The 14851-nt window shown below is 35.3% G+C and overlaps 1 protein-coding gene and 1 long non-coding RNA gene across 2 annotated transcripts in view; one reads left to right on the plus strand and one right to left on the minus strand.

Annotated features, from left to right (window-relative positions):
- Positions 1-10851, minus strand: part of PAX2 (paired box 2) — an 88128-nt gene extending 77277 nt beyond the window's left edge. Inside the window, exon 1 of the mRNA XM_075610713.1 lies at positions 10728-10851. Within this exon, the coding sequence (XP_075466828.1) occupies positions 10728-10752 (25 nt within the window). The 5' untranslated portion in view covers positions 10753-10851. The remainder of the gene's footprint in view (positions 1-10727) is intronic.
- LOC142500896 (uncharacterized) lies at positions 6615-9734 on the plus strand. The gene is made up of 3 exons (XR_012803343.1): positions 6615-7071; positions 7186-7263; positions 9152-9734. It is a non-coding gene; the product is annotated as an uncharacterized LOC142500896 (long non-coding RNA).
- Positions 10852-14851: the final 4000 nt, after the last annotated feature.

Raw genomic sequence — 14851 nt, forward strand, 5'->3', positions numbered from 1 at the left:
CTCCAAGCCAGGGGGAGGGGGGCTGAGCACTGCTCAGAATGATGGGAGAGGGAGAGAGTTTGGGATTAAAACTACAGAGAGGAGGAAACTGGGAGATAAGATAAACGTTAGATAAAGAGAGGATGTGACAAATGAATATTCATTCCCAAACAGGGCTATTTGTTTAACACAGATAATATATTATCTTGTTTTTAACACTTTCAAATACTGATTGGGAGTGACCTAATGATATGTAGTTGCTTCTTTTTCTGTATCTGTATTTTTTTTTTTTTAATCCAGCAGAATTTAGAGTTAATGTTGTTCTTAGGTCTTTGGTGGCAAATTATTTATTCCCTGTGGCTGATTTGACATCGATTTCTCATTGAGCTTGTCTAGATCAATGTAATATGAATAGATGAAGTGTAAGTGCATGTCTGTTTATATATTTTCCATTTGTAATAAGTGTCCATGAGAATACACAGCGAAAAATTTCATTCGGTTTGGAAGAAGCTGACAAACTCCTGAAAAGTTTAGAAGTTTAGAATGATCCAAACAGATGTGGAACATATTTAATATGCAACAACTGGGGATTGTAGCAGAGGAGGTAACATATCCATATGTGTCTCTCTCTCCGGCTGCATCGGGGACTATAAAGCAAGACAATTGTTTATCTAAATAGCATATTTTGCTATATTTTATTTAAAAACGCCACTTATCTAATAAATCACTCTGTAACTTGTATAAATGTTCCTCTTCGCAAACATTTCCGTTTGGGAAATATATATATATATATATATATATATATATATATATATATATATATACACACACACACACACACACACACACACACACACACACACACACACACACACACACACACACACACACACAAACACGTGTATATAGATATTATATATGTGTGTGTGTGTGTGTGTGTGTGTGTGTGTGTGTGTGTGTGTGTGTGTGTGTGTGTGTGTGTGTGTGTGTGTATGTATATATATATATATATATACATACATACGCACGCACACATGTGTACACACACACACACACACACATATATATATGTGTGTGTGTGTGTGTGTGTGTAAAATGATTTGTTGATCGGAATAATAATTAATTTAATGGCAGATAGTAACACAGTTAAGACTTATTTAAGAAAGAGAGAACACTACACATATTACCCGGTTTGTTTAGACGAAATATAATTAGAAGATAGGCAAGAACAATGCAGTATATATGTATGCCAATGTGGTATAATATTTTATCCCGACATAGCCTGTATCCAGTTTTGAATGGACCATTTTACCTGGCCTTGTCTTTTTCAGACACAATGCTTATTTGTCTTTTTAGGTTACATATAAAGGCACCCTTAACATGTAGGCGTCCCCTTTCCAAGCTGATATGGAGCTATCGATAAATATAAAACCAGGTATGTTCTCTCCTTGCAAGAAAATGATATTTGTTTTTGCTCCTGTTGATATATCTCATCTTGGTCTTGTTAAGTCCCCAGTAAATAGGTTTAAGTGACTGGCATGGCGGTTCAAGTGCCAGCTTCAGTTAAAAGGAAAGTGACTGAAGTGTTCTGAGTTATCTGCCTGTTTTATCAAGATATTCTGTAGATGGCGCTGCCTGGTTTGGTTTTAAACTAAAAATGCACATAGGAAAAAGGAAGGAAAAAGTTTCAAGTTAACTCCACTTTTTTACTCCATCCACTTCTAGAAACAGACACAGAATAAAGCAACAACATTATCAATGGACTTGAAGAGCAACACACATTTTAACATGAATTCCTCAATATTTTTCCTTTCAAGTATTTTTCTCCAGTGGGAGAATGTCTCTAGTGATCTTATTATTGTATAACCTGGGTTTTAATTATCTGTATTCCCCCCCCCCCCCCCCCAAAAGAAAACTGAAATCTGTTGATTGTTCTGTTATTTGTTTAATATGATGAAAATGAATCATATCTGTTGATGTTCAAGAGCTTTGGAACCCATATAGAGTGCTAATTTCTGTCCTTTTTTAACATCATGTATCATATTCATAAATAATGTCTGAAATATATAAAACTACAGTAAAATAAAATCATTATGTCCACATTTATATGCTTTTGACTATTTTATAAATACTGAATATTCCCAGATTTTATTAATTATACTTGTATTAAAAACTCTTTGCAGGTGAACATTAAAAAAAAGAACCCATCAATAAATATCTGTAATTTAAAATGTATGTTCCTTTGTATAAATTATGGAATTATACAATAATTCATGATGTTTTTAGAAATACGTTTTAAGTTATTATCTGCAGATATTTCTAATTCCTGCTAAGTTATTATATATTGTTACTTTGTTCAATTTCACATATGGACAGGATATTGTAGTTTGAAGAACAAGATATATCTAAGTAAAAAGACGATATATATTTGTGTGTGTGTGTGTGTGTGTGTGTGTGTGTGTCCACATGACCAAACATTTTGGTTTCATTGTGGAAACACTGCATGCGTTCATTAGCACTTTATCTTTGGGGCTTTGAAACTTTATAACTGTTGATTGTATTGTAAAAAAAAAAAACACATCTTTGATTTATACAGAAAAGACGTCTTCTTGTTTGGAGTAAATGTGTCACATTTTACACAATCCTAGACATTTGACTGTCAAATCATTCAAATTGGTCCCAATGTACGAGTCCTTTCTGCGACCCACGGGGGGTCGTGTCCCATCTGAACTATCTCCCTCCTAAGAGTGACATGTCCCCATAAGAGCAGTCCAATGTTATTGTATTTATTTTATTTTTTTGCAAGTTGGTCTTGCTTTCCACAAGACGCCCAATGAATTGCAAATAACATTGCTAGTAATGGGCAGCATTATTTCAAATTATACAACTGACACACAGAGCTGTGTTATGGGATACATAAAATATACGTGAAACTCGGTCCTATAGATGATTTATTCTGCTCTTAAAAAGAAAATATCTAGTGATGTTTTTTTTCCCCCCTTGGTCAAGGCTGATTGATTTTCTTAGTTTCAAGCATCCGACTTTAAATTAACCTTTTTTTTCTCTACAGAAGACTTTTCAACCCCTCCCTTAAAAAATTTACACTTCAAAAAGGTCACCCGCCTCTCTGCGGAAATTTAGAAGGAAAAAAATAAACTTTCTTTTCCCAGAGTTTACAAGATACTTAGCTCAGGACTCGCTTCATTAGGTTTCTTTCTACCAAAGACCAGTTCAATAAATTCTACCTGCCCAATATTGTTTCTGGGTCCAGTTATTTTTGCCCAAGAAAAGTGAAAGGATAAGAAGGAAAAAGTATTTTTTATTTTGTTGCAAAATCTGTTTCGGAAGCAAAAAAATGAGTGTTTGGTTTGAATTTATCTTTACAATGTTGATCTTATCTTATCTGTCAAAGATTGTATGCCCTGTATAGCTAAGCGACACAGAGACCATGTAAAAGGCAGTGGAAATACATGCTTTTCTTGTCTTATTTTGATGCAATGCTCCCATTAGCTCCTAGTAAACAAACCCAATTCACAAAACATCTACATTTTGACATTTCTAGTTGTAGTTAATAATATAACTACTAAACAAAGAGCAGCTCTAATTTAAATAATTAAATACACATCAGGGATAAAGAGTGTGGAAAATATAATTAAGCATGTGGAGTGTCTCAGAATTCACCTGCATCTCCTTGTTTTTAATTTACACCAGATTACAAATGCAATTCTTTCAGACACAAACAACAACAATTGCTTTAGTTAGGACATGAAATGTATTTCTTTCATGTAAATTACGTTGTATAATAAGATATAAGTGTCCTGCTATTTAATAGAAGTGGGGTTGTGTTTATATAACACATTTGACTGGCATTCATTTAAAAGGTTTAGCCAGACCCCATCAGTTTTAATATCCAGCAAAGTTTTTAAATACATTATCACAAATATTTCCCTTTTTATTCATCAGTGGTGTGTGTTGGTAGAATACTATTCTGCAATGCCAAAATGACAGCAATTTATAAAGCACATGTCCCTTGGAGGTGACTGTCAACGTCCGTTTCTGTATCTTTAGAGGAATAAGCATTTTAAAGCAAAACGTGAGAACTTCAGTCTCACTGTTACATTTTTAGCACAGTAATAAATGTAAAAACAGAGTTTCTGCTGGCAGCTGAAAAATAAATACAGTTACCCAGCCTATGTCTTAAATCATTAATATTACTAGGGGGAAGGTGGTAAAAAAAATCTCTACCAAAAGGAAATTTTAGAATTAAATATGTCATTTTTAGATGAAAATAATAATTCAAGGACCACTTTTTTTTTGCAAGTGTTTGTATCATCCTGTATATTTCTAACACCCCCCCCCCCCCCTTTCTAAACACACATTTCTGGACACAAATGGCAGGACTAGTACGAGACCCTCTGGAAGGATGAGTTTTTGGAGAGCTTCTGGTACAATATGGAACACCACGGGCTGCAATTTCACACTCCACAGCACAATTACCCTAAAGCTATCCCTTCCCTCTCTCATCCAATACCCCCTATTCCCTCTCTTTTTCCCTTATTTATTTTTTTAATACCATTGCATATTTGATCTCAATATCTGCGATACTAATGGCAGTTATTAGACCTATTTGCTATAAATATCATATACAGGGAGGCGGTGGCACCAGCCTGGCATTATAACCAGGCAGAAGGCTTTGCCTTCTTTTCATGTATTTGTTTGCACTGGATGGTAATAGCCCACGTGTGCGGCTCTTTATGCAGAGACCGACACTTTAACCTCTTGCTTTTACAAGGAGGCATTTGCCACAAAAACGAGACAAGAAGGAGAGCCCTTTTTACAGCCTCATTCAGAGAAAATGCAACAATGTGGAGAGGTACTTCTCTCCCACAACAAAGGCAGCTCTTAGATCCAGGCAAAGCCCAGAGCATAGCAGGGCTGGGGCAGTAGGAGTCACTGAAACCATGTTAAAAACATACATTTACACTCAAAGAATATGCAATCAAACGCATACAGGGCAAGTGAACAGGCCTGGGTATAGGCGGTGGCATTACTACTTTGATCACATTGCTTATTCATTATCCATTAAAACCCATACACATTATTCTGTAACATCATTTTCAATTAGTTTTATTAAATAGATTATCAACCTATTGTGGGTTTATTTTATTTTTTAGGGTTAACCCTATAAAGACCATAATATCCGGGACCTTAATTGTCTCAGATATATAAATAAAAGTGAATACAATCAAAACAGCAGATGCTTTAAAAACGGAGTGATCTTGCAGGGTTGCAGATCCAGTGTATGTGTAATTTTTACCCTACAAACTATGTTTTTTCAACATCACAACTCAGCTTTCATTCCCAGTAACTGAACACTGTGCTGCTGCAGACGCTGGGAATGAAAGCTTTCTTTTTTTTTTTTTTTTTACAGAATGACTTCTTGTATTCCTCCAGCTTCTCCATAAAACTGCAGATGAGTGAATTAGACGCTTATTAAAAGCTCCCTTTTAATCAGCAGTAATGAGGGACCCTCCTCCTGTCTCCCACTCTGCCCTTCCAAGGTTAGATTGCCTCAGGGCCTTTTGCAAATGTTGGGATTTACAGTTGTCACGCACAAAAACATTTATATAACCTCTCACTGAAAACCGCACAGGAGATTGTACTGAAAGGCAGAGACATTGTTTAAAAACAACCGCAATTTGGGAAAAGAGACCAAGCCAAAATGATTTATCAGTAACAGTAAATATATATAAGTATATATATATATATATATATATATTCAGTGCTAAATGTGTGTCCCATTTTACTATTAACAGTGCATTAATAATAATAATTTACAACCTGGTAAACTGTTTGTGTTTTACATTTGCTGAGTTCCCAGTTGATTTGCTGCTATATATATATTTATATAAAAATATATATATATATATATATATATATATATATATATATATATATATATATATATATATATATATACATATTTGTCAGAGTGATGCACTTGACTTGATCATTTGTTTTAGAGGCAATAAATGATATAAACATCAGGCAGTAGTAGAAACAAAATAAAAACTGCAAAACATTGGAAGAAATTAGTTAATACATTTCTTAAGTAGGATCTCAATTATTAGAGGATATTGTTCCTATTGCTAAGACTATGCGTTGTTAAATAGAAAATGATTCATATACTCTGAAGTAAATTTGGGATAAAGGCTACAAGATTCATATATATATATACATAATCGTGTGCGATATATTTGTGTGTGTGTGTGTGTGTGTGTGTGTGTGTGTGTGTGTGTGTGTGTGTGTGTGTGTGTGTGTGTGTGTGTGTGTGTGTGTGTGTGTGTGTGTGTGTGTGTGTGTGTGTGTGTGTGTGTGTGTTTCTATATTTACTTATTTAAAGTAAATAAAAGTGTTTTTTTTTTAATACATTTACAATCTAGTAAATGAAAAACGAAAACCCGCATTTTGTTTCTGATGGGAACTTTTTGAAGTGATGGAAAGCAGTGAAAAAGCCATTTAGGAATGTTTTTTTTTCCCTCATAATGATTAACCCCCCTGAAACTGCAAAAGACCAAGTTTGACGTCTAATTAAAAGGGGTTTGTTAGAGTGGCAGTGAGTCATTCATCTTTAACATCAGCTGTTAATGGCCTCTGGGTTTAGTGGAACAGAGAATAGAAATAATAGAGAGACAGACAGAAAGAGGCAGAGGGAGAAGGGGAGAGAGAGGGTGGTTTGAAGGAGTAAAAATTAAACTGACATAACAGGAAACAGTTTTAAGGGAGCAAAATTAGCATGAAATATTATGCAGTGGCCATCCCAAATAAACAAGAAAACGTTGAAGGAAAATGAGTTAAGTAAATATGGGAATGTGAGTGAGAGCAGAAAGGAGGGAGGGAAGGGAAACTACACTGAGCTGTGATCAACCACCCAATCCTCCCAGCCTCTATCCATAGCCTACATCCAAGCCGCCAAGCCTGCTGAAGGCTCACGGAGAAGCAAGTGGACAGCTGGAGGTGGACCTCAGGAGTGGACACAAGGACATGAAAAAGGAGACACAGAAAGACAGGTTCCAAGACTGACCCGCTAAGGTTTGAATAACCCACTGCCTGTGTATGGTTTACTCAGTCTCTTTCTCTTTTTTTCTGTCTTCTTTTTCTCTCTCTCTCTCTCCCCTTTCATTTCACTTGCTCTCTATCTCCCAGGTCTTCAAACGTCACCAGTCAATAAGGGCTTTGCTTCTGACCCACTGGACTTCCTGTATCTGCTGATCCACACTCTCTGTAAGTTCAAACTTCAAAGCGTCTCATTCTATGTCAAATGAAATGATTATGTCTGCAATGGACAAGAAATAAAAGGCAATCGGCCACACTGCATGTTATATATATTTTTGGCAGGGGGAGAAAGTACAGCAGGTACAATTCTGCTAATAACTTTGTCAAGTAAATACATAAATAAAATACACTTTAACTATTAAACATGGGTCAAAGCTAATGAGTGAGATTATTGTATTATGCAAACTTTTTGTGAACACTGTGAAATTATTTGATTGCTTCTTGTTTGTTTGTATTTTAGCTATGTATGTTCATACTGTGGGAAAAAGGGGGTTACATTAAAATGTAACCCTTATTCTAATTTTGGCCTGGAGGGTTTTTATTTTATGTTTTATTTGTGAAATCGTCCCGTAGGTTTAAGTAGAAAATCAGTGTAATTTCCATTAGGATATGCCAATCAATGCTTCTTTTCAATACATCAATTAATAAATCCAATTGGTGGTGAGGGTATTAGCCTCAGGCTCTTTTTCTGTTGGGGTGGGAGGAGAAGGGTCAGTAAGATCATTTTCTCATTCTTTATCCTAAAATCCTGACAATAACCCACTTAAAGAATCAAAGACATTTTGAATGCTGGACCTAATCTCGTCCTCTTTAAACAGGAATCATTTTTATGCTGCATTTAAAAGATGTATATATGATTATACACATCAAAAAAACGAGGAAGAATAGGTAGGCAATACTCGTGGATTAAATAATCATACAAAACCTTACAAATTTCCCTTCAAAACTTTATAGATATTTTGATTATTATTTAGAAAAAAATAGTTTAACCGCTTCGTGTTGGTACCTTTTGTTACATGGTGAAAATAGTTGCAATTTAAATCATCTTTGTTTTTAAAATTTGCTTTAGAAATTTCCCAAAATTAGTATCCATAAGAAATCTGATTTAATATAAAAAAAAATACCGTTTTCTTTTTTTTCTTTTTAGTACAAAAGATGTAATCGGGAACAATTGGCGTGTTTTGTCTATATTTTCTCTGAGATACCAGAAAATAAAATATATATATTTGTAAAAATATAATACATTTGATAAATGTATAATAATGTTATGTTTTGTTCATAGTTTGGCCAAACCATCGTTTTTATTAAAACATACAGTAGTCATCAAAGATAAATCGTACATATCCATGAAAACACTCTAAAAAGTCACACCTTGCTTTATTGCTTATCAGTGCTAGAAGGGCCTGCAACGCATTGCACAACAAAACAATGTAAATCACCCCGGCACTCAATGGGTTAGGGGTTAGTTTCAGACCAGAAGACATTATCTTCTCCATCCAAGTTTCACAGTCTGATGCAAAAGTTTAGCTATATGAATGAGGATGTATGTTTAAACCCTTTCCACAGCATGTCAGTATAGCCAAGAGAAAGAAATGCAGCAGATCACTCCCTTCACTTTTATGGAGAACAATTTACTGCTGATAATGATGAATCACACCAAAATTCCACAAAATGAGTCTGCAACCTGAAAAATGAACTTAATATTACAAGAAAGCAACACTAACTAAGCTGCACTCTTAAAGACACGTGCCATATAAATATTTAACAAGCCCTAAATAAAGAAAATATACACAATATTTTCCAGAATCAAGATGTCAATAAATGACAAGTTTTCAGTGTGTTTTTGTTGGTTCAGTGTGTAAATTGTTAACAGTTGTAGTGTAGTTGTGTGAGGTAGTGCCAAATACACGGATAATAATGCAATCATGGGTATACTTATGCTCACAAGTTTATGATTAGCATTATTGGTTAAAGAATAGGAAAAAAAAATGCAAACATCATAATAATAATAATAATAATAAAAAAAACCTTTGTATTTTTAAATATCATTTTACAGATGTCGTTCTAAAGCGGGAAAGAGGAAGAGGAGGAGAGAAAGGGGGAACAGTGAGTCCCAGGCAGGCAGTCTGATCCCATTAGCTCTGTCCTTGGGTTGCATATTTATACGGTCTAGGAGGTGAACAGATGGACTATCAATTTAATTCCATCTTCAACACCATCAGAGATTGATTTTCTACTCGCTTTTAATTTTGCCATAATTAATTAGATCATTACAACTGTTTTCTATTGATCTCCCTATTTAAAGCTGAAATGCAAAGGGATTTCATCAGATCCTTAAAACACACGCAGAAGGGAAAAAGAGGAAAGGTTTGGAAAGTTAACATACACTCAACTCAGTTTTACAATCAATTACACATTTTCAGAAGCAAAAACAACATTTTCTTTAATTCATATGAGTTTATTCCCTCCCCACCACGATTTCTACATGAAAATAATACACATGAGGATGGTAGTTGTACATACATTCTTTGAATGCGCCACAAAATATACAACAGCAGAGAAACAGCAGTATGCATCATCTCAATATCTCATTGTGTGAAATAAAATTAATTATAAATTGATATTGTTTTTACTTTACGGTTCCCTTGCAATAAAATATCGCTTTAGTGAAACAAAAGCATAGTTGTATCATTATTTTCAACATTAATATTACTTAGTTAATAATAAAATGACTTACAAGTAACCAAAAACACACTCACACATACATAGATAGATGTATAGATGCACAAACATGTCTAGATTCGCAACTCTGCAGTTTTCAGTCGAACTTTCCAAAAAGTTTGAAACCCCCATAAAAATCTAAATAAAACATTTGGTGGGAAACGTTTAAACAGAATGAAACACATTGTTCACAAATCACTATTTCACTGATTTGAAATCGCAAAATAGCAGCTTTTCAAAACACATTTTTTGTTAAAATTGGATCGAATTTCGAAAGGAAAGTAATCAAAATTATTCGAACATGCAATGTCAATCGACCTTTACCATGAAGCGAACTTGTTGCGAACTTTTGGACCAAAGCAAACCAGGAAAGTTCTCTACTCTCCCTTTCCCCTCTCCCTCTCCCCTCTCTCCCTCTCTCCCTCTCCCCCTCTCCCCCTCTCCCCTCTCCCTCCCTTTCCTCTCTCCCTTTACACTCTCTCTCTCTCTCTCTCTCTCTCTCTCTCTCTCTCTCTCATATATATATATATATATATATATATATATATATATATATATATATATATATAGCCCAGCACTTATTTCCAAAGACACCATATGAAAACCAACCATGAACTAACTATCCTGTGTAGATTCTTAAAACACATAAAATGTTATAAGGCTACCGAAGTGTTTTGGAGTATATACAACTTACATAAGGCAGCCTAAAAGTTAAGACAGGTGTAAACTTCTCCTCCTCTCTAGCTCTAAGTAAAGAGTATGGGGTGCTGGGACCAACTTTCAACCTTCCTTTCAATATTCTCAATCAGAATTCCATTAGTTTGCCCTTGGCAGCCTGTTACTCCTTATTGACAAGTTCAAAGACATCATCCAAAGAGGCAGCATTGCAAGGGATCCTGTGTGCTCCTTACCTGAGTACCCTGTGCTGTGAGCCATGCTTCTCCTGCCTAATGGCCCATCTCACAAAGAACCAGACCAGGAGATATGTCCAGCCTCCTGCACTTTTCTCTCGGTTGGGTGTCTTGCTTTCCCCCGCTGGTTTTTAAGATCTAGGAGCAACCAACCAAAGCTAAACGGTTTAGATAACAACAAAAGCCAAAGAAAAACCCTGCTCTACTGGGCTGGGACTTGCTAAAGGGAAAGGGGAAACAGATAAATAACAATCAAGGTAAATAAACCGTTCACATGGTATAAAAAAAGCCAGAGGAGAATTTGCTAATTTCAATCTAGGACCTCAAATTGAAGAAGTGCCTTGGTGATTTCTTGGGTCTTGACAAAGGTACCAGTGAAGTTTTTGCAGTAATCGTTGGCTTATTTATTTCGTTTATTTTTAAGGAACTGAGAATACAAGAAAAACGAGGAACTTTTCAGAGCTAAAAGTAAGCAAATTATTCAGGAACTTCCCTGAAGTTACAAGGGATATACTTATTGGTTTGGCCTGCGCATTTAATTCTTGTAATTCCCCCACAAACGCATTTTTTTAATATCTTCTGCATTCCCAGTCTGTCATTAACTTCTTTAGGACGAGGTGACCATGGGGATCAGTTGCAGGTACGCCAACGATGGGTTTAAAGAGGCTACAGTGTGTCTACTAATTACTAGGCTTGGGAAATAGATTCTCATTGATTTCATCTGACTCCAAGCCTGCAGTGCTAAAACTATGTTAAAACAGCAAAGACAAATTCACAGCCCTAAACACACCAGGACAATCTGCTTTCCCACCACCTAAAGATTTTCTATTGATTTAACGACGTTGAAGTCTCTGTCAGGTCCACAGATGGATTCTTAGGAAAAATGAACTATTTCCACATTGATTCTTCATTAAAATTGCATTTATGCGTTTGCTAAATTGGTTTAAAAAGCCTATTTGCGCTTTTACTTTATTGTCAGAGCTGAAGCTTCTGGGCAAGCATTATTTAAAGGTTGGGACTTGAGTGGGGGTTTGATTTAAGGTGCCTATGCAGATGTTTTTTTTTAGGGATGTGCACATAGGGGTTAAATGCGGCTCTTAACAATTACATATGTTTCTTTGTTTGTAAAAGGGAACATTAATCAACGTAAATAATGAAGTTAGGCATTTTATTTCCAATTTATTTAACGTTTTGGTTTTAAACATGATATAGTAATACAATTTGAATGTACCCAGTAACCCAACTGTGTTCTTTTTCACACTTATAACACTGACCCAAGCCCAGGTAAAGTGCTCCCAACACCCACTTCTTTTCTGAAGGCTGCCATGCAGAATACATAACTGCAAGTGTTGTCAGAATTCCACATCATGGGTGGCTGCACAGGTGTCCTGAATAGTAATACTGTAGTAGTGAGTGTTGCAATAAGAGTGACCCAATAGAGCATGAGTGGCCAACTCCAGTCCTCAAGGGCCACCAACAGGCCAGTTGTTAAGGATATCCCTGCTTCAGCTCAATAACACTGATTGAGCTACCTGTGCTGAAGCATGGATATCCTTAAAAACTGAACTGTTGGTGGCCCTTGGGGACTGCAGTTGGCCACCCCTGCACTAGAGGTACAGTACAAATTGCCACAATAACGACAATGCTAATACTATTACTATTACCACTAATACTTCTAATAATTATTATTGGAATGACCCTTAACAGTAATAGTGTGTGCGTGTAGGTGCATTTGTGTATATGTAAAATGTTCTTACAATACGTTCATGTAAAACGTGTCTGAAGGTGCAATTTGCAAGCAAAATTGCTAATAAGTAGACAGAATAAGATCGGAAGATGTTAAAAATAGATACTGACTCCAAAAGATCTGGATTCCAATTTAGCCATCTCTCTGGGAACAGGCAGGGAAGCAGAAATACCGTGCTGGTGTGCTTATCCTCTAATCAGTTCATTAGTTATAAACAACATGACGTTAGAAGTTAGGAGGCCGTTGATATTAATTTTTATTTAACTAGTTGATGTTTAATCCGTTATGGCAGAATGGATAGCAGTGAGAATGATCTCCCTGGCAAAAAAAAAAAAAACAGTTACAACTTCCATAAAATGCAATCATTGTCCAGGAGACAGAACCAACAAACAAGAGGGAGGTGAAGAGGACCAGAGAGAATAGGAGGGAGGGAGGCAGAGAGAAGAAAGAAGACTTATTAGGAGAAATAGATAGAAGGTCTGGACTGGACTGCATGGTGCTATATTTATCCTCTGGGAATGGAACCTACAATAACCCAATTAGCTAAATTATTATTTAGGGAAATGGATGATGGAAATGTGTACAAATTAGACGGCAGATGTGTGGCAGTGTTTTATTAGTGACAATAGGCATTCGTTGCCTACCTGTGCTGTATTTTAGAAATGTACACCACAAATTAAAGCGGAAGGGGGACATCAGATTGGATTGATTCACAAGGCACAGGGGTCCTGTAAGCAGACACATAGTGTATATGTGTAATGCACATAATGCAAACATTGTGTGTAATGACTTAAAATACTATTTTGTTATGTTACAATATTATCACATATATTTATGAATAATGAATCATAATGTCACTACATGGGGGTATATCACTGCTACACACACTACACATGTACTTACTAGTTCAGTATCCTGCCTTACAGATTTAGGGGGAGACCTGCCTTCATCCCACAGCCACACTTTTCTTTTTACTCAAAGACTCTGCTTGCAAAAACTGAGGCACCAGATCCAACATAAACACAACGATGTTATTATTCTATTACCCTGGTGCAATTTTGGTTCTAATTTTATCTATCTATCTATCTATCTATCTATCTATCTATCTATCTATCTATCTATCTATCTATCTATCTATCTATCTATCTATCTGTCTATCTATCTGTCTATCGTATCTACCTATATATTAGAACGTTCCTTGCCATGTCCAAATGTTTAATGGGCATGCTCTCTCTCAATGTTTAATTTGAATATGTCCTGGTCTATTATATGAGAGATCGATCTATCTCCATCTATAACACTACCCATCTATCAATCTATCACTTCTCTATCCATCTACATCTAGCTACTGTACAGGGGAAATAGCCTTAAATTCCAAGCAAAATTGACTGCCTGCCAGTAGTTAATAGTTAACTTTACAAGAAAATCTTCCCTAGAGAAAACAAAAAGAAGAAAACACCGGCTCTATTTCCTATTCTCTGGGATTTTTTATTTCCATTCGATTAAAACAATATTTGGGGCCATTTAAATTCAGTTAAACTATCTAGTATTATTGTTATAATTAGCTTCATAAATGTGATTTTGAAGGGAATAGCCACTTCACTCGCCAATAAAGATAATTTCTCACTCCCTTTAGGACATAAATCAGAACTCATCAGAAAAGAAATATAAGAGAAGAGTGTAACTTTTTATACATGACATATGAATGTTACATGGTCACTTGTAATGTTGGAATGCCCTAGATAAATACTTTACATGATCCAAAGGCATGTATATTCTCTCTTGTTATCAAATGTTTATTTCGTTTTAGGAAATAAGTATATGTTTATATAATTTGAGTTTTCAGATCTCATGGAAACTTTCTTTACAAATACAAATATAGGATATGTTAGACAATATTATTAAATATTTGAAGGTTTACAATATGGTTTGTTTTAGGCTTTGTAAATGGGTTTGTATTAGTCTTTAGATCTAATTCTACTATTGCACTTGCTGGTTTTGATGCCACATTAAAGGGGATGCATTATATAGAGATGGATCTAATGTTTTACTCAAATCCATAATGATCTTTTTTTTATTACCCTTTAGAACATACTGATAATGTGTTGAAATGGTAACTGGCTCATCATCAGGGTTATACTGCACAATACAGAGACAGCAACACTTACAATGACATCTCCTAGCCCTTTATTCAGTGAAAACCACATAGATTTGTATGTGATGATGACATTTTAATATGTGTCTTGGAAACAAATGTAAAAAAAAGTAACAATATCAGTGTCATGCCAATTCCATACAATGAATCCCGTTTTAAAAATGATACCCCTGTATTTGCCCAAGTCATAAGTAACATGTAATTAAAACAAAAACAGATGGG

This window comes from Ascaphus truei, chromosome 8, assembly GCF_040206685.1.
Source record: "Ascaphus truei isolate aAscTru1 chromosome 8, aAscTru1.hap1, whole genome shotgun sequence".
NCBI classification, from domain to species: Eukaryota; Metazoa; Chordata; class Amphibia; order Anura; family Ascaphidae; genus Ascaphus; species Ascaphus truei.